The 22,741-nt window shown below is 42.4% G+C and overlaps 1 protein-coding gene across 2 annotated transcripts in view; it reads left to right on the plus strand.

The window, feature by feature from the left end:
• Positions 1–22,741, plus strand: part of PPP1R13B (protein phosphatase 1 regulatory subunit 13B) — a 97,536-nt gene that overhangs the window by 31,003 nt on the left and 43,792 nt on the right. For both annotated transcript variants that reach the window (XM_075530786.1, XM_075530787.1), the window contains exon 2: positions 11,793–11,940. In XM_075530786.1, the coding sequence (XP_075386901.1) occupies positions 11,793–11,940 (148 nt within the window). The remainder of the gene's footprint in view (positions 1–11,792; positions 11,941–22,741) is intronic.

A 22,741-nucleotide genomic window follows, 5' to 3' on the forward strand; every position in this document is an offset into this window, starting at 1 on the left:
AAGTGGAAACTTTTGGCATTTTTTATTAAAGTTGATAATCAAGCTGAATGGTGCCCTGGTGGTGTAGTGGTTGTGCATTGGTCTGTAATCCTTATGGTTGGCAGTTAAAAATCACCAGCAGCTCTGTAGGAGACGGACTGGGCTTTCTAGTTACCACCCACAGGGGTAACTATGATGGCAGTGAGTTTAATCAAGCTGAGGACAAGTTTTTGTTTTTGTTTTTTTTAATAACATGCTGTAGATGGAGATTAGCCAAGGAGATTCCAGGTTTCCCTGAAATTTGATTGGGTCCTGGTTACAGCTGACCTGGACTGAGTACAGTGAAAAAACACTGAGCATCTTCTTCCAGGGCTCCCTCATTAGGTGAAACTGTACCCGCCTATCCAAGCTCTGTCTGGCCTCATTAGATCTGCTTATCAGAACTCCTGTCATTAGGGCCCTGGTTTAGATCCCATGAGGCCTGTGGGGCCGCCAGGAAGTCATTTTTCTTTGTAAAGGGCACAGATAACCGCTGGCCACTTGGACAGACCTTTGATTTCTGCACTTCATTTTTGCCGAGTTCTCTGTCTGAGGAACGTTACAGAGGGGCGATGCAGAGCATGCAAGGTAAGGAAGTCTTATTCTGTGATTTGCTGGCACACCTAATTTGGTTTTTTGAAGACCAAGAAAGTTCTATTATAACATCTATAGTAGTTACATGTTAGGCTGCTAACCACAAGGTCAGCATCTCGAAACCACTAGCCACTCCAGGAGAGAAAGGAGGCTCATTACACTTGTAAAGAGTTGCAGTCTCAGAAAATTTCAAGTGGTATTTTACTTTGTCCTATAGGGTTACTATGAGTCAGAACCAACTCGCAGTGATAAAGACTTAGCTAAATAATTTTTATAGTTGATTAATTTAATAAAAAGGTCTTGATTCTTTGTTTTGGTTCACTTATATAATGTCTAGAAGAAAAAAATTCTAACATTGAATTTCAGTTTAGAATACAAACACTTGATAAAACTTGGTTCATTGGCCATTCAAAACCGATAGAGTCCTCAAGCTGATATCAGAGAATATGAAAAGTAGAGCATAAATTCACATTGGGTCCATAAGGAGATCATATTACAAGGTGTTACATTCCAGCCCAGCTTTTGTACAAAAATCTCCTTTACCATGTTCACCATCTGATTTGGGGGTTATTGTCCTTCCTAGACACTGTGTATTGGGGAATCACTGAAGGCTCATCCCATGTAGTGACCCAGCAAATGGATTTTGAGCTACCGCTAATCATTCATAGTTTTCTCAGTCTGAGGATTTAGGATGTTAAGAGTGGTTCTGTTTCCTTTCCAGATTTGTATCTTATTATTAGGTACCTTTGAATCACATGAGTTGGTGTACTTCTTCCATGTGGATTTATTTGACTCCTCACTTAGATGGCTGTTTGTTTTGAGACAATCGTTTTAGACGCCAGAAACTGTTACTCACGATAACTGGGCAGCATCTAGTTTCTTCACCACACTTTGCTAGGACACCAATGCATTTTGATGGATCTTTGCTGGTGTATGCCCTAGTCTTATATAGTTATCTGTATAGGGAAACTGGGATTGATGAAAATACAAAGATAATATAATGGGACTGACAATTACCTGGGGACATGGAGAAAGATGGGGAGGGAAATCGACATCAATGTGTAAAAGAAGTGTGGGGGGGACTACAAAACTGTATTGATGACTGCACAGCTCTTCTTCATATGATTGAATTATGTGATACCTAATTATAGATCAATAGAAAAACTTGGTCTATTGGAAGATGTTATTAAAGAATGAGTGACATATTGCACTAGTTTTGGCTGCTGTCTAGTCGAATTGATTCTGATGTGTGGCCACTCCTCCTTGTATGCACAGCAGAACTGCTCCACTGAGTTTTCAAATCTATGGCCTTTCACAGCAGATGCCCAGACATGCCTTATGAGGTGCCTTGGAGTATGTTTGAACTGCCCACCTTTCATCTAGTGCCACCCAGCTGCCTGGATTGTTATGAAGGAAGCATTCATGAGAACTTGCCATCTTTTTCTTTTGAAGCAGTGAAAGCAGTGCATTCAAGCCTGAGGTTTGGAGTCAGACAGAGCAGCGTTAAACCCCACTAGCTTTTACTAACTCATTGGCCTTGAGCAGGTTATTTAACCTCCATGAGCCTCCTTTCCCTAATTTTTTAAATAAAAACTCACACCTACTGCTCATACAGTTGGTGTGAGAGGCCTTATCTTTTTTTTCTTTTTTTACATTTTATTAGGGACTCATACAACTCTTACCACAATCCATACATATACATACATCAATTGTATAAAGCACATCCATACATTCCCCGCCCCAATCGTTCTCAAAGCATTTGCTCTCCACTTAAGCCCCTTGCATCAGGTCCTCTTTTTTTTCCCCCTCCCTCCCCTTTCCCCCCTCCCTCATGTGCCCTTGGTAATTTATACATCGTTATTTTGTCATATCTTGCCCTATCCGGAGTCTCCCTTCCCCCACTTCTCTGCTGTCCCTCTCCCAGGGAAGAGGTCACATGTGGATCCTTGTAATCAGTTCCCCCTTTCCAACCCACTCACCCTCCACTCTCCCAGCATCGTCCCTCACACCCTTGGTCCTGAAGGTATCATCCACCCTGGATTCCCTGTACCTCCAGCCCTCATATGTACCAGTGTACAGCCTCTGCCCTATCCAGCCCTGCAAGGTAGAATTCGGATCATGGTAGTTGGGGGGAGGAAGCATCCAGGATCTGGGGGAAAGCTGTGTTCTTCATCGGTACTACCTCGCACCCTAATTAACCCGTCTCCTCTCCTAAACCCCTCTGAGGGGATCTCCATTGGCCGACACTTGGGCCTTGGGTCTCCACTCTGCACTTCCCCCTTCATTTAATATGGTGTATATATATACATCTATACATATACATATATACATATACACACATATACACATATCTTTTTTTTTTTTTTTGCATGATGCCTTATACCTGGTCCCTTGGCACCTCGTGATTGCACTGGCCTGTGTGCTTCTTCCATGTGGGCTTTTTTGCTTCTGAGCTAGATGGCCACTTGTTCACATTCAAGCCTTTAAGACCCCAGACACTATCTCTTTTGATAGCCGGGCACCATCAGCTTTCTTCACCACATTTGCTTATGCACCCATTTGTTTTCAGCGATCCTATCATGGAGGTGTGCAGTCAATGATATGATTTTTTGTTCTTTGATGCCTGGTAACTGATCCCTTCGGGACCACTCGATCACACAGGCTGATGTGTTCATCCATGTGAACTTTGTTGCTTCTGAGCTAGATGGCCGCTTGTTTATCTTCAAGCCTTTAAGACCCCAGTCACTATCTCTTTTGATAGCCGGGCACCATCAGCTTTCTTCATCACATTTACTTGTTCACCCACTTTGGAGAGGCCTTATCTTACGGGAGCCTAATAAGCTTCCCAACAATGGGGGTGAGTGGGGCTTTTTTTCTTTTTTTTTAGTTCAGTGATTTTTTTCAGTTTTATAGGGTTCACTCCCAGAGCAGTATCTTTCGACCTTTTGGGACCAGAACCCACACTGCGAAACACTTTCTTAAACATGCACATGCTCACACAGGCTTCAAAAAGTTCATGGGAGAATTCTGCTATCTGTCCATTCCCCTTTTGAAGTCCCTCATAGCTAGGTGTCTGTCCTCAAAAACCCTCAGGAGAGAGCACCGCCCCTTCCTGTGTGCTGTGCCCTTTTATCTTGTCCTCTATTCAAAATAAAATCGAAGCTGATCCAGAGGAACTGAACTGGTTCTGCAACCCACTCATGGGTCACAAGGGAGGGACAGTGGTGGCTCAGGGGAAGAAGTGTCTTCCAGGTACGGGGCCTGGGTAGTGCTCCTCGTGCATAGACACCACTGTCTGTCAGTGTAAGCTGTGCATGGGTATGATGATGGACAGGTTTCAGCAAAGCTCCTTGGCCAAGGTGTTCTGTAAAGAAGGGGCTAGTGTTCGAGTTCTGAAAGGCCAGCCTTTGGGAGCCTAATGGCTCACAAGGGCCTGGCTGCGGTTGGCCAGGGAGATGGCATAGGACCTCCCTGACTGTGTTTCACTGTACAAAAGAGCAGATCACAAACCTGTTTACCATTCAAACAGACAGCCAAAAACCCACTGTCACCCAGTCCGTGCTTCCAACCGCATGGGCAGGTGTCAGAACTGGCAGTGCCATCTCCTTTATGCAGAGACTGTCCCAAGGTTCGGGGGCTAGATTACATTTAGTAAGCAGCACTGCTGCTGTGCCCAGTAATGGTTCAGCTAGGTGCTGTGGGGAAGGGCAGAATGTGGCCATTGTGTACAGGTTTAGACAGGTCTGTGCCCCAGGCATAATGCACCCAAGTTTTACCAGTGAAAGATTATGATAGAAGACATTTTTTAATGTCTTCAACTCTTATCACAATCCATACATACATCCATTGTGTAAAGCACATTTGTGCATTCATTGCCCTCATCATTCTCAAAACATTTGCTCTCCACATAAGCCCATGGCATCAGCTCCTAATATTTTCACCTCCCTCCCCACCTCCCTCTCCCTCATGAACCCTTGATAATTTACAAATTATTATTTTGTCATATCTTGCACTGTCCGGTGTCTCCCTTTACCTACTTTTCTGTTGTCCATCCCCCAGGGAGGAGGTTATATGTAGATCCTTGTAATTGGTTCCCCCTTTCCAACCCACTTGCCGTTTACCCTCCCAGTATCGCCACTCACACCACTGGTCCTGGAGGGATCATCCGCCCTGATTCCCTGTGTTTCCAGTTCCTATCTGTACCAGTGTCCATCCTCTGGTCTAGCCAGATTTGTAAGGTAGAATTGGGATCATGATAGTTGGGGGTGGGAGAGAAAGCATTTAGGAACTAGAGGAAAATTCTGTTTCATTGTTGCTACATAGCACCCTGACTGACTGAGCTCCTCCCCGAGGCCCTTCTGTAAGGGGATCTCCAGTGGCCTACAAATGGGCTTTGGGTCTCCACTCTGCACTCCCTCCTTCATTCACAATGATAAGATTTTTTGTTCTGATGATGCCTGATACCTGATCCCTTCGACACTTCATGATCGCACATGCTGGTGTGCTTCTTCCGTGTGGGCTTTGTTGCTTCTGAACTAGATGGCTGCTTGTTTACCTTCAAGCCTTTAACACCCCAGAGAGCTATATCTTTTGATAGCTGGCCACCATCAGCTTTCTTCACCACATTTGCTTATTCACTTGCTTTGTCTTCAGTGATTGTGTCGGGAAGGTGAGCATCATAGAATGCCAATTTAATAGAACAAGGTATTCTTGCATTGAGGGAGTGCTTACTTGAGTGGAGGCCCAATGGATGGAAGACATTTTTTATGTTCAATTGTAAACTAATAGAACTGATAATGTTGTTAAGATTTAATTCAATTGATATTTAACTGTTAAGTAGATAGGAGTTAAATACTTTCTTTTTCTTTTGAAAAATATTTTTGTTGCTTTCCGAAAATTCTATTTCTTCTCAAAGTAATATAATCTCCAAATTAGGAAAATTATGCTTAATGTAACCTTAATTCTTTCCAAAATTTGAATAAGGGAACCTTTTCTCACCCCTGTCAGCCATGCAGTGCCACCTGGTGGAAAGAGGAAGAGTGTGACACAGGGAGGTCCCTGTGGATATTGGTCCATCAGTTGGCCAGGTTTTACACATGTGGACAGGCCTCTGACTTTTACACTAACATTTTTTAAGGTGCTTTTTCTCTTTGATGTGTATTCATTGACACGAGTAAAATATCGTCGGCCTTGTTTCTGCAGAGGCATGAGGACATAGGAGGCCCACTTACTGTAAGGAGACAATGTCTATCTAATTGTACCAGGCCTTCTCCAGGCACTGATGACACAGTGGAGAGGCCAACTCCTGCCCTAGTGGTGGAGACAGCACCTGCAGTGGGTCTGTAGTTTGGATCTGGGGAAGCTGTGCCCCAGAAAGATGACAGAGTGGGGTTTGAAGATGGAGATCAGTAGGTGGAACTGTGTCAGACACTCATGAGAGAGACTGCTGGGGAGGCGGGAATCGTGTGAAGGTAGTCTAGGTGCAAAGGTGCAAAGGCCCGGCTGGGGTCAGGAGCTGACCTGCTGGGCTCTGGGAATAGCGGGAAAATATATGTGGCTAGACCAGGGCATGAAGGCAAGGGTAGAGGAGATGCCATCTGAGAGGTGTGACTGTGTGTTCAGGCCTTATAGACACTGCTGGGATGTGGGCTTTATCCTGAGGGAGATGGTCCCTGGTGTGGCATGATGATACACCTAGGGGACAAGAGAAGACACAGAGACTATGCCACTGTAGCAAGCGCCCATTCAGGGTCGATGGAGGCTTGGGCCAGGGAGACAGCCAAGGGACAAGCGGTCAGAGTGTGGGTATTTGGCAGTAGGGCTAGCAGGGTTTGCTAGTGGGTGCTGGTGGCAGATAAGTGAATGCTCCCTCCTCTGGTGTCCTCCTTGGATGTGCTTGGTTCTCTGTGCACAGCGAGGGCTGGCTCCCAGAGTGTAGTTCAGTGATGTGTCCAAGGAAGTGGGGTGAAGCCTTCAAGGTGCTTTCTTAGATTTCGTTTTCCTGAGGTGGCTGGAAAGGGAGCTAAGGATGGGCTCTGTTGACCATGGGACCCACTGCGAGGCCAAAAGGTCCTTTTCTGAGGCTTTAATGAACTCACTACCCAGCACTTACTAAGGTAGCTATACAAAGGACTAGTGTTTGGTCTTTTTTGTTTTGTTTTAATTTCTGCTCAGGTGTTGTCTACTATCTACAACCCCTACCAGTAGAGAGTGGGCACAGGTGGGGAAGGTGGGCAGGAGAATTTGTGCTTTCCTAAGAGGGTCAGTTCAGAAAAACCTGCAAACCCTTCTCCTAAAGGGTGGCTCAACATTTATCCTCAGCTCGTGGCCAGAACCCAAGCCCAGAGGGTGCAGGAGGAGCAGAGCAGTGGTTGACCTGAGGCCAAAGCTGAGCTGTCTTGTGCTACTTGTACAGTGTCCTATTCCCAAAATGGGAGTTTGTCATTTCTGCTTTTTAAAAACTGCTTTTTTGTTGTATAATTTGTGTACCACAAAATTACTCATTTTAAGTGAACAATTCCATGATTTCTAGTAAATTCATAGACTAGTGAATGCAGCCATCCTCCCTTTAGACTATGTGCACCTGCATCTGCATTGGTCGCCTCTCCAGCCCAAGCCCAGCCACCATTGATGACTGTTGTTTCCAGAGACTTCCTGCTCTGAGGCTCTTGTGTGGCTGGAATAGTTCAGTTTGTTAGCCTTGTGTCTGCCTTCTTACACTTAGCATGCTGTGTTCATATTTCATCCGGGTTAATACACCACTTCAATCCCTTTTCGTTGTGGAATGACGTTCCAACGTGTTTATCTGGTTGCCACTGGGGGACTTTGGGCTTGTTTTCCTGCTTTGATGGTTATTAATAATACTGCTGCAGGCTTTTGTGTGTGCAAGACTTTCCATGATCAGATGGCCATTCTCTTGAGGAGAAACCTAGGCCTGGGATTGCTGCTGCTCAGATGCAAATCCAGGATTCACATGTTCAGAAGCTGCCTGACTGTTTCAGAGTGGCTGGGCCTTTTACTTTTCCACAGTGTGGGGCAAGGGGGTTGCAGGGGGGGAGACAGGACACTCCATTCCTGCCCCCTCACACACTTGCTATTGCCTCTCCTTTCGATTGTAGGATAGTTCCTAGTTTTGAATGGCTCTCAGCCTTTCTGTAGGCTGTGCCTTGCTTTCTTAGATACCCAGTCTAAAGGACTTTAACAAAGCCTTAGTTGATGGCTTGAGTTCATGAAGGTTGGATTCCTAGCATTTTCTCTGTGCCACTCCAACATTTTTGAAAGTCAGGCTAAGGCCACCCTCTTAGGCGCCTTCATAAGGGTATCCAGTTGTCTGCCCGCCTACCTGAGCTTTCACTCTCTGTCCACTATGGATATGTGTCCAGCAGTGCACTCTGACACTGAGATAGATGCCCCCCACTATGCCCCCAAGCCCTGCCCTCTGTGGTCTTAGCTCTAGTTCTGAGGTTTTCAAGCTTTTTGGATGAATAAGTGTCCATTGGGGCCCATTTGGATGATTTCAAGACCATCCAGAGGGTTACAGCTTACTGCCTGGGCAGTCAGTGCTGCTCTGGTGGGAGCTTTTGCCCAAATGGTGATTCTATGCAGTCTGTAGGCCCCGACAGGAAGACAAGTGTGATCAGGGAATATTGCCAGGGGAGCCGGATGTTGTGGGGACATAGATGGGCGGGGCGGGGGATGCTGGTCAGTTGGGAGGATGAGCTGAGTGACTGAAGGTGCCTTCTCCTCACATGCTCTGTCAGTCTCTGGACATCCCCCCAGCTGCCACCAACCACCTTTCATCATCAGCATTTGAACCTATGGGGGGCTGGGGGAGATAGCCATACTAAACTCCTTCCTCCTTTCCTTTGGTTTCCTGATCTTCTTGGGTTTCAGAGACTCCTCTGTCATATTTGATTCACTAGAGTGAGAAACCACTACCCCTTACACGATGACATCAGTCATAAGCTAGATGACGGTTCCAGAGATGCATAAACAGAACATACTTGTAGAGTCAGAGCATTAAGACATTCAGTTGGAGAGTCTAGTTGTTGCCTTCTTTTAAGCTGTGTGACAGTACCTGTCACATGTCTTTTCAGCTCCAGGAAATCAGCAGTGTCCATGGCAGTGCCAGCCCGATTTCCCTGGAACACTTAATTCTCTTGTGATCACAGTGAATTCAGCTGTGACTTCATAATGCAGATTAGGGAAAGTGAATTTTGCCAAAATTGGGAAAGCAGGATTTACAAATAGGCAGAATGTAAAAAAAAACAAAAACCCAAGTACTGTTTGCTGACCGCTGATCAGTGATTTGGGAGCTCTCAGCTTTTAAGAATGAATGTTCAAACTCACAGCCTTTCCAGTCTGCCTACCCTGCCCCGTCCCCTATTACTCTGAATTTATTCATTATCAGAAATCTCCCTTCATCAGAAAGCACTCTAATTGTGTCATGAAGTCCTGCATGCTGGCCGTGTGTTCATAAAGAACTCCCTTTTCAAAGCTGCTGATCACAAGCTGTGCCATGTGAGGGCCTGCTGCACTGGCCAGATGATCACTGGGACAGTGTGGTAGCCTCCAGGGTCCGGGGTGGACTGGGATCACTCAGAACTGAGGGAGGGAGGGAGGGAGGGAGGGAGGGAGGGAGGGAGGGAGGGAGGGAGAGAGAGGCTTCCTGTGAGCTGTAGCTGCAGCACAGACTCGCTTGCACCTGGGTTTATAAAGTGTGGTTTGGAAAATACATTATGTATTTAGATCCTGAAAAGCATAACAACAAAAAAACTCACAGTCATGGAGTGGATGCTGATTCATGGGGACCCTAAAGGACAGGGTAGAACTGCCCCTGTGAGCTTCTGAGACTTTATCTCTTTATGGGAGTAGAAAGCTATCTTTGAGTGGCTGGTGATTTTGAACTGTTGACCTTGTGGATTACAGCCAACATATAACAACTACGATACCAGGGCTCCTCTCTGGAAAAGCATAAGCGATGAAATCAGAGTGGAAAATTACTTACCATTCCAATGAGCCAGCCATTGCCATCGAGTCTTCTGACTCAAGGCATCTCTGTGTAGGGTTTCTGAGGCTGTAAAATTCAGACAGCCTCATCTTGCATTAGATGTATAAAACACATGAAGAAAGGAGCTTTGGCAGCACTGCTAGATAAGCCTTGGGCTGCTAATCATTGGTCCGAGATTCTGCTCCTCAAGATTAAAATGGTGAATTGTGTGTGCTTTGAGGAGCAATGAGCTGGTGAGCGAAGAGGACCGAGTGGAGACTGGCTGGAGTGCTGTGATGGAGGTTGGTCGGTCTGTGGGCAGGGGGCCCTGTCATGGGAAGGGACAATGAGCCTCCTAGGAGAAAGGGTAAAAACAAGCCTGGCTAAGAAGGTGTCAGATGAGAGGGGTTTTGATGGGTAAATAGGTGTTTACAGGTAAACAGTGGAGGTGGTCATTCCAGACAGAGAAGGGGAGTGCAGCCCAATGTGTGAAGGGTCGGTCCATGAAGAGTTTGTTATCTTTAGCGACTGACTGTCCATCTGGTTGGCTGAGGGGAGAAGCAACTAGAACTTCTCAGGTCTGCTGTAGCATCCACTCTAAGGGTGGCTCAGTACTGAACCCTGCTTCCTGTTTACAATTTACAAACCATGGTGCCAAATGGCTTCCCTAGGCAGGAGGAGACTTCACTTGGTTTACATTTGGGAAATTAACTGACAGGGCTGTAAGGTGGGCTGGGAAATTGTTCAAAAACAGTGACCAACTTCGTTTATATAAGATCTAATCTCGGGGAGGGAGGGGAAAAAAAAGAGGACCTGATGCAGAGGGCTTAAGTGGAGAGCAAATGCTTTGAGAGTGATTAGGGCAAAGAATTTATGGATGTGCTTTATACAATTGATGTATGTATATGTGTGAATTGTGATGAGTTGTATGAGCCCCTAATGTAAAAAAAAGAAAATGATTAGGGAAAAGAATGTACAGATGTGCTTTATGTAATTGATGTATGTATATGTATGGATTGTGATAAGAGATGTATGAACCCCTAATAAAATGTTTTTAAAAATCTAATCTCAAAATGTACATATTTAGGGCACTTATGAGAAAAATATTTTAGCAATGAACTAAACATTTAGTTGGCAACAGCGATTATAAATGAGAAGAGAGATTTAAGATAAATGCAGGTTTTGTTTCTGAGCTGCCTCTGTTCAAAGACTAAACAGAAATACTGTGATAATTTCTGGTTTTTAAAAAAATCTTATTTTAATTACACTTTAGGGATAATCATTGAAAAAGATCCTTTCCAATATGATCGCTTCCGATTTTTAATCAACATGATAGTGTTTTTATTGTGGCTTGACTTGTTCTTTCTCTATTTTTCTTCAATTTTCTTTTTAAACTAAGGCCAAGCAATTTTTTTTAAGTCTGGCAAATAGTAGATAATGTATTTGTATGTGTATTTCTTTTACTTTGTTGTATCCTCACCTTTTTATTTTGTTTTGTAAATTGGATGTCTGGTATTTTTGGTGCCTTTTTAAAAAAAAAAAAACCTTTACATTTTAGGGATATGAATTACAAAAATAAGTTCCCAAATTTTTGGTTTTGTAAATTCTCATAGTTACTATACTTGAAGAGATCAGTATTTTTTAAAATATGCTATCTGGTTCTGAGTCATAGCTAGGGCTTTTATATATTGTTATAAAGGAATTTGCTCAGGTTTTAGTCTAGCACCTTTATGGTTTTATTATTTATATTTAAATCATTGATCTAGACTGTCTTAGTATATGGTGTTAAGTACAAATCCAATTTTATTTTTCCAGATGAGTTGTTCCTTCACTCAGATAGCATTCATTGTGTAATCTTTTCCCTCCATGGTGATAACACACTGCCACCAGCATTTGCCACTTGCCTTTGTGTTACCAAGTCAGTGGCTGGACTTCACACCCTCCCCAGACTGTGGGCTGGCTGTAGTGGAAAGGCTCTCAGTGTTAGGCAAGCAGGTTCCCTTCTCGGGCTCTTAGCTTTAGGAACCTTCCTGACGCGGCTAACCTTTCAGATGTTCTGCTTCAACTGTCAAATCAGTTCACCTCTTCCCAAAAGTTTATCTCAAAGATATTTCAGGGGTAGATATCACTTTAAATTTTCAGATGATTCTCTTTATGATAATGTATCTCCTTTAATTTTTTTCCCTTGCAGATGATATTAACCGTGTTCTTGAGCAACAATGAACAGATTTTAACAGAAGTTCCTATAACACCAGAAACAACATGTCGAGACGTTGTAGAATTTTGCAAAGAACCTGGAGAAGGCAGCTGCCATTTAGCTGAAGTCTGGAGGGGCAGTGGTATGTAAAAGATTCAATAAAGCTCATTAAGTACATAGCACTTAATTTATGTTTATCAAACTTAGAGTGTTGTGTCTATGGTTCCTAGTTATCTGGGACTGTGAGAGCTATGTGATTAAGTGCCAGCCTGTGGCATGGGGACAGGAATGTAATTGTTTCGGGCATGTCCTTTGTGACTTGACTCTTCCTTCCCCAAGCCATTTGGATGAAGCCTTTTTTCCTGTTACTGCTGAGTGAGAGTGTTCCTTCCTCTGCAGTGTTGAAGTATTTTGTGTGGTGCGTGTCAAGTTGTTCAGCCACTTTTCTCTTCCCTTTTGACATCTCCATGGAGGCAAAAACCATTTTGCTCAAACTGTGCTTGTCTGCGCATTATGAGTAGTAGGCCATCTCTACAGATTTGGTTCTGTAATTGAGAAGAACAAAACATCAGCTCTCACATGGAGGAGCTTTTCATGCTGCTGGGCAGAAGAGTTCAGTGTAGGGGAGATGGCCTCTCTGCCTATAGTCTCATTTGGAGGGAGTACATCCGAGACTCCATCTCACTAGAGTGTGTGAACCAGATCACCACTCTTTGTTTCCTTGGAGTGTGTTCTTCTGAAAGACAAAAACCACACCTCCCTCAAAGCTTTTCCTTTGTATAAAAGAGAGACATCAGGGAAGCAGAGAGAAATCCCAGGACCATCAAGAAAGAAGAGCTACCACTGGAGCATGTTCCAGACAGAGACTGGCACAGAGACCATGAGACAGAGCAAAGGAATCAGGCTGAGACCAGAGGCCAAGGCAAGGAGACCCTGAGACAGAGCGAAAGCGCTGAGATGATGGGACTATTGAAGTCAGAGTGGCAGCCTGACTTCCTGGCCCACAAAAGCAGAGGCCAAAGGGACCATGTGGCTGAGAGGCTGATGACTGGAGAGAGGTTGCTGCTAGCTGAAAAAAGGAGTTGCTGTAGACCAATTTACTTTCTGCCCCTAAGCGTGCCTGGTCTGGGCATTTTATATAAAGGGACTCATCCAATAGGTAGTTCTTTCCTGTGTGGCTTCTTTCCTTAGCTAGCATATCTAGTCAAGCTCAAACCAAGTGAACCATCCGTTTATTCCTTTTCATTGCCAAATCTCTCATTGTACAGGTGGACCACAATTTATCCAAATGCCAACTGATGTATGCCTTGTTGTTTCTACTTTCTGCTTATTGTGAATCCTGTTTCTGTGAACACTCCTATACAAACTCTGGTGTGGATATATGTTTTCATTTCTGTTGGGGATAGTAAATCAGAACATAGTGCTACAAAGTCATAGAAACCTTTTTTAAACAGAAATATCAATGTGAAACTGTCATTCCTTGATATGCCCTCCATCAAGGTTTATGCATTTCAACCAAGGTTTATGTATTTTCCTCTCTAACCCTCCCTTGAAGAGGTCTGCCCCTCTTTGATTTGTAGCACATCAAAACGGCAATGTTGACAACCTTAAGGGACTCATCATCTTCTTTTTCAGTGTTCTTTATGTTTGGGTCACAAAAAATCTGAAGGGGCACAATCAGAACTTTCCCAATGAAATCCTCATAGTACAGCTCCTGTTACCGTCTAAGGATGAGAATTGTCTGTATCTTTTTCTCATTGATGCAGTTCTCAATTTTCTTAAAACTTCATAACAAGCTTGCATGATCATCTTGTGTTCTTGAGTAAACTTATCAAGATTACCCCTTTGGGATCTCAGAAAACACTCTCTGTAACCTAAGCTGCCCTCTCTGCCTTAAATTCATCTGTGAAGCCTTTCCAACTCCTTACAGCTCTTGATCCATTTGAAAACTGTTTTGTGTAAGGCAGCATACCTGTCTCAGAGCTTCATTGATTTGGGAAAGTGATTAAATTTTGCTAAAAATTTGATAATAGCCCTGATCAGCTTTAGTCACTTTTTCTAAGAGCACATAAAGTATGTTTTTTAAAGGCACCCTAAAGAGATGGAGACATGTGTATTACCAAAAAAACTTATCTGCAGTCATCTACAGATCACCAAGACATATTTACAAGGAATAAAGCTGTACACACAGGAACTGTAACTCTCATAGCAGTACTTTTTTACTTACCCTTGTTTCCCTAGGAGGAGAATTGCTGGGTCACATGGTGACTATTTAGTTAACACTGTGAGAAACTAGCCTTGATTTCACTGTGGCTCTCCCATTTTATATTCCCACTGCAGTACATGAGGGTGTCAGTTGATCACATCCTGGCCAGCACTTGTCTTTGTTACCCTAGGAGGTATAAAGTGGTGTAATAAGTAATGATGCTGAACCTCTTTGAATGTGCTCCTTGACTATGTGTGTGTGTTTGTAAATAAAAAAATAGATAAATATATTTATTTGTCTATAAGAGACAGAAATGTCCATTCAAACCATTTGTCCAATTTTCAATTGGATTATCTTTTTCTAATTGTAAGAATTCTTTAAATATTCTGGATAAAAATCCCACATCAGTTATGAGTCTTGTAAATCTTTTCTTCCCAAGTCTTATACTTTTGATTGAGCTTCTAGTATTATCCTTAAAATTCTGAATGAAGATTGTGAGAACACCGTGAGAACAACATGGATAAATGTTGGATTCCTACTCAAGGAGGTGGGGTAGTTGAGTCATTGTAATTACTGCTGTTAGGACACTAATATTAGATTCTGATTATCATAGAATTTGTTGGGTTTTTTTTCTGTAGCCTTGTTATGACTTGTCATTTCTTGCCATTTGCCTTCATTTCCTTCAGGCCTTCCTAATACCTGTCTCAGTTAATCTAACAACCTCCTATAATGAAACTTGGGACTGGACAGCATGATTCTGAATGCTCTCTGTGGGGAGGACACAGATGGCAAGCAAACCACCAGGAAGAATCAGAGGCAGCACTCTGAGCCAGGGGACGATGAACAATTCTCTAATTCTGAGGGAGACATGTTTGCTATTGTGTTAGGTCCAGTTGACTAGAGAAACAAATCCCGATACACTCATATGTATAAGAAAGCTTTATATCTAAGAGTAATTGTTTAAGAAAACATCCCAGACCAGTACAGATCAAGTCCATAAGTCCAATATTGGTCCATAAATCCCTCTTCAGACTCATGCAGCCACAAGCAATGATGCAGAATTCAGGGAGATCATAGGCTGGTGGGTGTAAAGTCTAGTGGATTCAATTGTGGTGGACTCATCTCCAGAGGTCTGGCAGGTCTCCCAAGTTGCTCACCAGGAGGAAGGTGAAACAGAGAGAGAGGGGTCCAGCCTCCATTTATCTTGATCACACCTCCAAATGAGGTCATCAACCTGTGGCCTGATAGACAGACTAAATTCCCACCACTACACATGATCAGATTGATGTGAAATTATGTACTACCACAGCTACCTAATTCTGTACCCAACCAAACTATCACCCAGTGTGAAGGTAGAAAAATGTCTTTTTCTGAGATACAAGGTTTCAAAACTTTTACTTTCCTGGTATCTTTACTCAGGAAGCTACTAGAAGATCTGAAATGATGCTGTGAACAAAGAGAGAAGACAGGGAATCTAGGAAGGAGGGGACAGCACTGAAGAGATGGGAAGGTGTTGAGGAAGAGACTGCTGTGGAACAGGATGGTCTGTGAAAAACCATGAGCTTGGAATGGGACAAGAGGAAAGCTGCTGGCAGGGATTTTAGAGATGAGCTAGTGAGAGGTACACAGGAAACTAAGTCAATAGCAAAGATTATAGGAAATAAAATGGAATCATAGTATAGAGCATAAGTTAGCAATGAAAACTTAGATGTGTAAAACAATGTAACATGGAATTTATCTAACCAAAATTATAGTCTTTTTCCTTGGGAGAGGTAGTTCGTGGAACATGGAAGAAAGGAAATCCTGGTGTTCCCTGTGTAGAAGGAGTAGGCATCTCCTTCGTGGACAGATGAAAATGTCCTGGAGTTGAAGTCGTGTGCCTGATTGGGCCAAGGACTGCAGCCCTTTGTTAAAAGCTTTGTAGAATTGTTTGACTTTTAAAACTGTGGACATCTATATCTTTAACACCAGTGAGAGGTACCTTGGAAAGCAGGTGGTGATAAGGCTTGGAGGTGGGATCCTGCAGACATTGAGCAGGATGTGCATGTAGACTGGGGAGAAACACTGACATACAGAGAAGGTGCCAAAGCCTTGAATAGCAGGTATGGAAATAAGGTTGCAGCAGTACATTGACAGGGAGCTCAGCTTCCAGAGGTTTGGGCCAGATGCAGAGGAAGACATGGAACAAGGGGGATATCATTACTAGTTTCATCTTAGATGAAAGCAAAGAATACCAGAGAGATATGTGCTTGTACTTCCTTGAGAATACCAAGGCATTTGACTGTGCAAATCATAACCCTAGATACAGCAACTCACTGTGCTTCTGCAGAACCTATACAAACAGAACAAGGGAATAAATACTGCATGGTTTAAAAATCAGGAAAGGCGTGTGTGTCAGGATTGTCTCCTATCATATTCTATCTGTATGCTGAGCAAATAATCAGAAACTGCTGGGTTATATGAAAAAGAATGGGGTATCAGGATTGGAGGATGTCGAATTAACACCTGTGATAACACAACCTTACTTGCCGAGGAAGATCAAGGATTACAGCCTTCAGCATGGATGACAACTCATATAAAGACCCAAATTCTTACAACTGGAACAATAGGTAACATCATGAGACGTAAAACAAAGGTTGGAGTTGTCAAGAATTTTGTCTTGCTTGGATCCACAATCAATGCTATGGAAGCAGAAGTCAAGAGATCAAAAGATGAGTTGCATTAGATAAGTCTTCAGTATAAGTCCTCTTTAAACTACTGAAAAACAAGGATGTTACTTTGAGAAATAAGATGCGGCCGACCCAAGCCATGGTGTTTTTTATCACCTGAATGTGAAACTTGGACATTGAATAAAGAAGACCGAAGAATTGGTGCATTTGAACTATGGTGTTAGCAAAAAATATTGAAAGTGTCATGGTTTGCCAAAACAATAAAGGGATTTGCTTGGAAGAAGTACAGCCAGAAACTCTTTAGAAACAAGGATGGCAAAACTTTGTCTCAAGTATTTTCAACATATTATCAGGAGAGACCAGTTGCTGGAGAAGTAACATTATGTTTGGCAAAGTGGATGGGCCGTGGTGAAGAGGAAGGCCCTGGATGAAATAGATCGACACAGTGGCTGCATGATGGGCTCAAACATACGCACACTTATGAAGACAGTGGGTGCAGGGCCAGGTGATGTTTTGTTACGTTGTACATAGGGTCACTATGAGTTGGAACCAACTCAAAGGCACCAAAAGTCTCTTCACAGAAAGTGTTTACTAACACCTGATTCAAAGTCACACTTTTTGGTAGAGAGGGTGGCCTTTAGAGAACTACGAAGAGAAAACTTAGTCATAGGGCCAGTAGTCAAGGAGAAACGGGTATAGTGATCTCAGGTCCGAGGGGATGAAACCACAGTGCTGAGGAGTAGAGTCCACTGTTCTCACCTCAGAGATCTGAGTTGGAAACATTGCTGATGGTCTAGTCTTGGGATGTACTGTTCAGTCGTTATTTCATTAGCTGAACTTCTTTGTGAGGATCTACTAGGTGTAAGAGGCTGGGTGTAGACAGTTTATTTACTTGAAATAATAAAATAGACAAGTTGCTAGCTGAATTAACAGGAAAAAGTAACTATATACTCGAGGATAAGCCAACCTGATTATCAGCCGAGGCACCTAATTTTACCATAAAAACTGCATTAAAAATGTGCTGAAAAAACTCAGCTTGTACACAAGTATAAATGGTGGATATATAAACAATATTAAGAAAAAGAGGAATATAACCAGGCATGAGGGTGCTTTTTAATTTATGAACTAGGTGAAGTTTAGTAGAGGCTTTAAAAATGAACAAAGTAAATACTTAAAAACACTAATGTAATATGAATAATTTATCAATAAATTTCAAAACTTAGACATTTCCATCTCACTTAAGGTTCATTCAGCAGTTTTTATTTAAGCACCAACTACTATGTGCCATCCTGTCAGAGAGAGCAGTCCCTGGGAAAAGACATCATGCTTGGTAAAGTAGGGGGACAGCTAAAAGGAGCGAATCCCTCAACATAATAGACTGATACAATGGGCTCAAACACAAGAACAGTTGTAAGGATGGCACAGGACCATGTAGTGTTTCTGTTGTGCGTGGGGTCTCTTGAGTCAGAACGGACTCAACAGCACCTAACAGCAACAACAAACTGTGCCAGGCACAGTGTTAGGTTTGGGGCAGTATAGCAGTCAACAAAGCTCAAAGATTTCTGCTCCCATGAGATACCCTGACAGAGAGCATCTGACAGTAATGGATAAATAGTATGCTTTGAAAAGAAAACAGCAGATCCAGGTATATCACCTTTGCTCAAAATTGACCAAAGGAGGAAGAGAAATCCTATATAAACTAGAACAGTCAATAGAATCTATAATTGTTGTCCCCAAAACTCTCAGTCCAAATGGTTTTAAAAACAAATTTCATCGGAGGAGGGGAGAAAGTGGTGACCAGATAGGACTCATCCGTCCAGAGCTCCTGCTCCCAGACCAGAAAATTGGGAGGGTATTGATTGTGTCTCCACAGGGAAAGAGGGACCAGATATAAAGCCAGTGCCAGACGAATGCAGTGTGCCAGCAAGGAGTAGGGAGCCAGTGGAGGGGCCTGAGGGCTTGACCCCCATACCAGCTACATGGACAACTGCCCCTCACCCCAGAAGAATTTACTTGAGAGGACGGCACTGATGCTGCAGCTAGGGAAGTGGGGCATGTTTGATCAGAGCAAATGGGAGCAAAGAAGGGGGAAGAAGAGAGAGTGGAGCACATCCTGGCCCATCAGACCTGCAGGATGATATCCCCGCTCTGAACAGCCAATGGACAGAATGAACAATATGGCTGATCCCACTACGAGACACACCGTCCCTTGATGGTCCAGGGCCCTAAGAGGGACAACACTGGAGACTCAGGGCTGGGACTGGCCCAGACTGACCCTGTGACATTAAGGGAAACCACTAAAAACTGGAGCAGAGCATCCGTTGGATCAAAGCAGGGAACCCCCGAGGGAGTACAAAGGGCTCGGGGGTCAAAACATGGTACCCCATTGGACCTGACTGAAGGATACACCTAGAGATCAAAAATCAGATCTTAATCTATTTACAGGTTTTTCTTTTTAAATTTTTTTTCTTTTAATTAATTTATTCTATAGGTAATTGGTTTCCTTTTTTGTTGTTATAGCTGTGTTCTCACTCATCGCCTATCTTGCTATGACTTGATTTTTGGTGCATATTATTATCTCTACAGATCTATCTAGCCCCCCTTCTTTTCCCTTTCCCTGATCTCCAAATAAGACATTTGAGTCTTCCGAGATGTCTCCAAACTCTGCCTACCCAATTAGCAAGAAATGTACACTGTCTTGTAAGACCTTGGATTACTACCTGCAGCTGTGTTGTTCCCTCCAACCCAGTTACCCTGCCAACCTGATAAAAATGTAACTGCCAGCTGGAGATCCCAAGCAGGCCGGAGATCTTGAGCAGAGCTCTTGCCTTCTGGAGCTAAGTCGGTTTCTAAGGACATCCTCCGCAGATAGCAGCAGAGTAGACAAACTACCCACTTTCATATCCCCTTCCAGCCCCAGACATCAGAAATACAGCTAGTGTGACCCCGAACCAAAAAAGAAAAAATATATATGTACAAAAAGTAAATAAACATTACAGTCCAAAAAAAAAGAGAAAAATCAAGAACAGCAGTTCTAATAAAGATTGACACAGAAATGAAAAATAAGGGAAAAAGTAGAGGACTGGGACCTTCTAAAAATAGGATATTTATGTACATCAAAAGACTTCATCAAAAGAATTAAAAGAGAACTCACAGATTGGGAAAAATTTTTAGCAATGATATAACAACTTATGGGCTGATTTCAAAAATCTATAAAAAATTATACTTTAATAAAAATATAAAAACCCAATTTTTAAAATGGGTGTAAGAGTTGAGTAGGCAATTTACTAAGATAACACCTAGGTGGCTAACAATCACATATATAAAGAAAAATTTGAGTTCATTTACCATAGGATACAAATTCAAACAACAATGAGATGTGACCTCATGTCAGTACTCTGCAAAATTCAGAAAATTATAAGTGCTGGAGAGGACGTGGAGAGATTAGAATACTAATACATTGCTGGTGTGATTTTACAAATACATAACCAAAAAAAAGAAGTGTATGACCATTCTGTAAATCAATCTGGTGCTTGCAATATATAACATATACAAATACAAATATCCTACAATTTCTCTCTATGTCTATATACCTTGAACAAAAAAGAACAAAACAGGAACAGATATGTGCACACCTAAGTTTATTGCAGCAATTTCTTTAATAGCAGAAAATGGAGACAAAAAATTCCTGCCATAGAAGAATGGGTAAGCAAATTCTGGTATATTTACTCAATTGACTATTATACATCCTTTTAAAAAAATTTTAAATTATATGAATAACAATGAGTGCAAAAAATGTTCTATAATTAAAGATGGTGATAATTGTACAACTCTTCTTGATATGACTGATTATTAAATTGTATGATGTGAAATGCTAATAAAACTTAAAAATGAAGTAAATTCTCTTTAAAAAAATTTTTTTTAATGTAACAGCTAATTTATTCCCCAAGGATGCAGGGGAGACTGGGGTGGGGGTGGGGGTGAGAGCGGCTCAGTTTGAATCACTTCCATGAAACAGTTAATAGCGTGGAAATCCTTCATCTTTCCAGGGCTGCTCCGTCCAAGGTCAAGGAAGCAGACAGCCAAGTCTTCCAGAAAGTGATGCACTCAGTCCAGCCAGAGGCAGCAGGCAGCCAGCTGGGTCCCCCACGCTTAGCCAGATCACGGGATCTGACAGTCCCAAGTTCAGGCGACGTGTACTATTACACCAGCAGCATGGGAATGCACATCGTGCCAGGCTAGAGTCAAGCTCAACAGGGTCTTCTTTCCCCGCGGATTCCACCAAGCCCGTTCCCTTGGCTGTGGTTTCGCTGGATAGTAGGTAGGGACAGTGGGAATCTCGTTCATCCATCCATGCGCGTCACTAATTAGATGAGGAGGCATTTGGCTACCTTAAAAGAGTCATCGTTACTCCTCTAAAATATTTTTTTAAGTGACAAGTTTGTCACATACTTTCAGACATGGACAAAACTAGAGGACATTATGCTTAGCAAAGTTAGTCACTCTCATAAAGATAAATATGCCATTATTATAAAGAAAAATAAAAATGGTTTTCACACCAAAGGATTAGACTTTAACAATTAGGAGGAGATCTCAGGATTGATTATAGAGGGTGGGAAGGCAATGGACAGGAAACTAGGGAGTGGGAAAAAGGAGAAAACAAAAGAACCACATATAAAGGCCATTTAATGGATACTGTTACTGATTTGATTTGATGAGATGGGTTGTGCAACTGCTTAGAATATGTTTTTCTCTTTGTGAGTATTCCACAAACAAAAAGGGATAAAGTTAAAAATATACCTACAAATAAAATTTAAGTCTACAAAAAAGAGAAAGAGGTGGGTTCCAGCCTTAAAAACCTCCCAAATTTCTTACCCATCAGATTTAAATATTGGCCTGAATGGTTATGAAAGGAAGAAAGTAAAATTGAACAGACTTGGATTTTTTTTGTGTGACATACAAGTTCATTTAAACAAGGATAATGGGATTTTTCTATAAACGTTTTTGAAATCCCTTGTAATTGGTAAAGCAATATTCCTTTTGTGAGTTTTACTTTTTTTTTAATGGAAACAGTATATTGTAATTTTATAGCATTTCATTGTTAATGACTCGGTAATTTAGGGGACAGAGAGCATAGTAATGTTGTTTGTGCAACTTCTGTCTACCTGACAGCCCAGGAATAACATTCTGGTGTGTCCCTGGACTGAGTCAGTCTGTACTGCTGCTTTGAAGAATGGGAGGTGCACTGCCACTTGATGATAAACAGTCAATGTTGCACAAACTCTTTGTATATATACTGCTTTATATGTTGCCTAACTACTTCTGCCAAAAGAACAAACAAATCTGTTTTGGAAAACGTGCAGCCAGAATACTCCTTAGAAGGAAGGATGGCAAGACTGTGTCTCAAGTACTTTGATTGTATTATCAGGAGAGACTAGTCCCTGGAGAAGGGTCACGGTTGATAGAGGGTTGGTAAAACAGAGGAGGACCCTGAAGGAGAATTGTCACAGTGACTGCAACAATGGGCTCAAATGTAAGAACAATTGTGAGGTTGGTACAAGACTGGGCAGTGTCTCCTTCCATTGTAAGCAGGCTCCGCTATGAATTGGAACCAAATCAGCAGCACTTAATAGCAGTACCAACTACTACCTCTCATTTGTAAGCTGGTTTTATTTCATCAGAGGTAAAATTCAGTGCTTGGAATATCCTTGAATTCTAATAGCATATTTGTGTGTTATTTAATTTTTACTTTTATTGTAGATTGGTTGAAGGTTTACAGGAAAAGTCAATTTACTATCCAAAAATTCATACATATTTTGTGTGTGTCACTGATTGCCATCCCTAAAATATCACTTACCCACTTCTTCCCTGTGTTTCTGATCTCCATCCCTTCTTCCTTCTCTAACCCTTCCAAGCTTTGTCCTTGGAGAGACACTGCCTTTTTAAAATCTCAAATGGTTTATTCTAAGGTGTGTCTATCTCCTTATGGTTATTGTGCCCCTTGTTAACCTGTCTATTGTTTGGAAGAAAATTGGGCCGTCGAGATAAACTCACTTATAGACCTGAAG

Source organism: Tenrec ecaudatus, chromosome 14 (genome assembly GCF_050624435.1).
Source record: "Tenrec ecaudatus isolate mTenEca1 chromosome 14, mTenEca1.hap1, whole genome shotgun sequence".
NCBI classification, from domain to species: domain Eukaryota; kingdom Metazoa; phylum Chordata; class Mammalia; order Afrosoricida; family Tenrecidae; genus Tenrec; species Tenrec ecaudatus.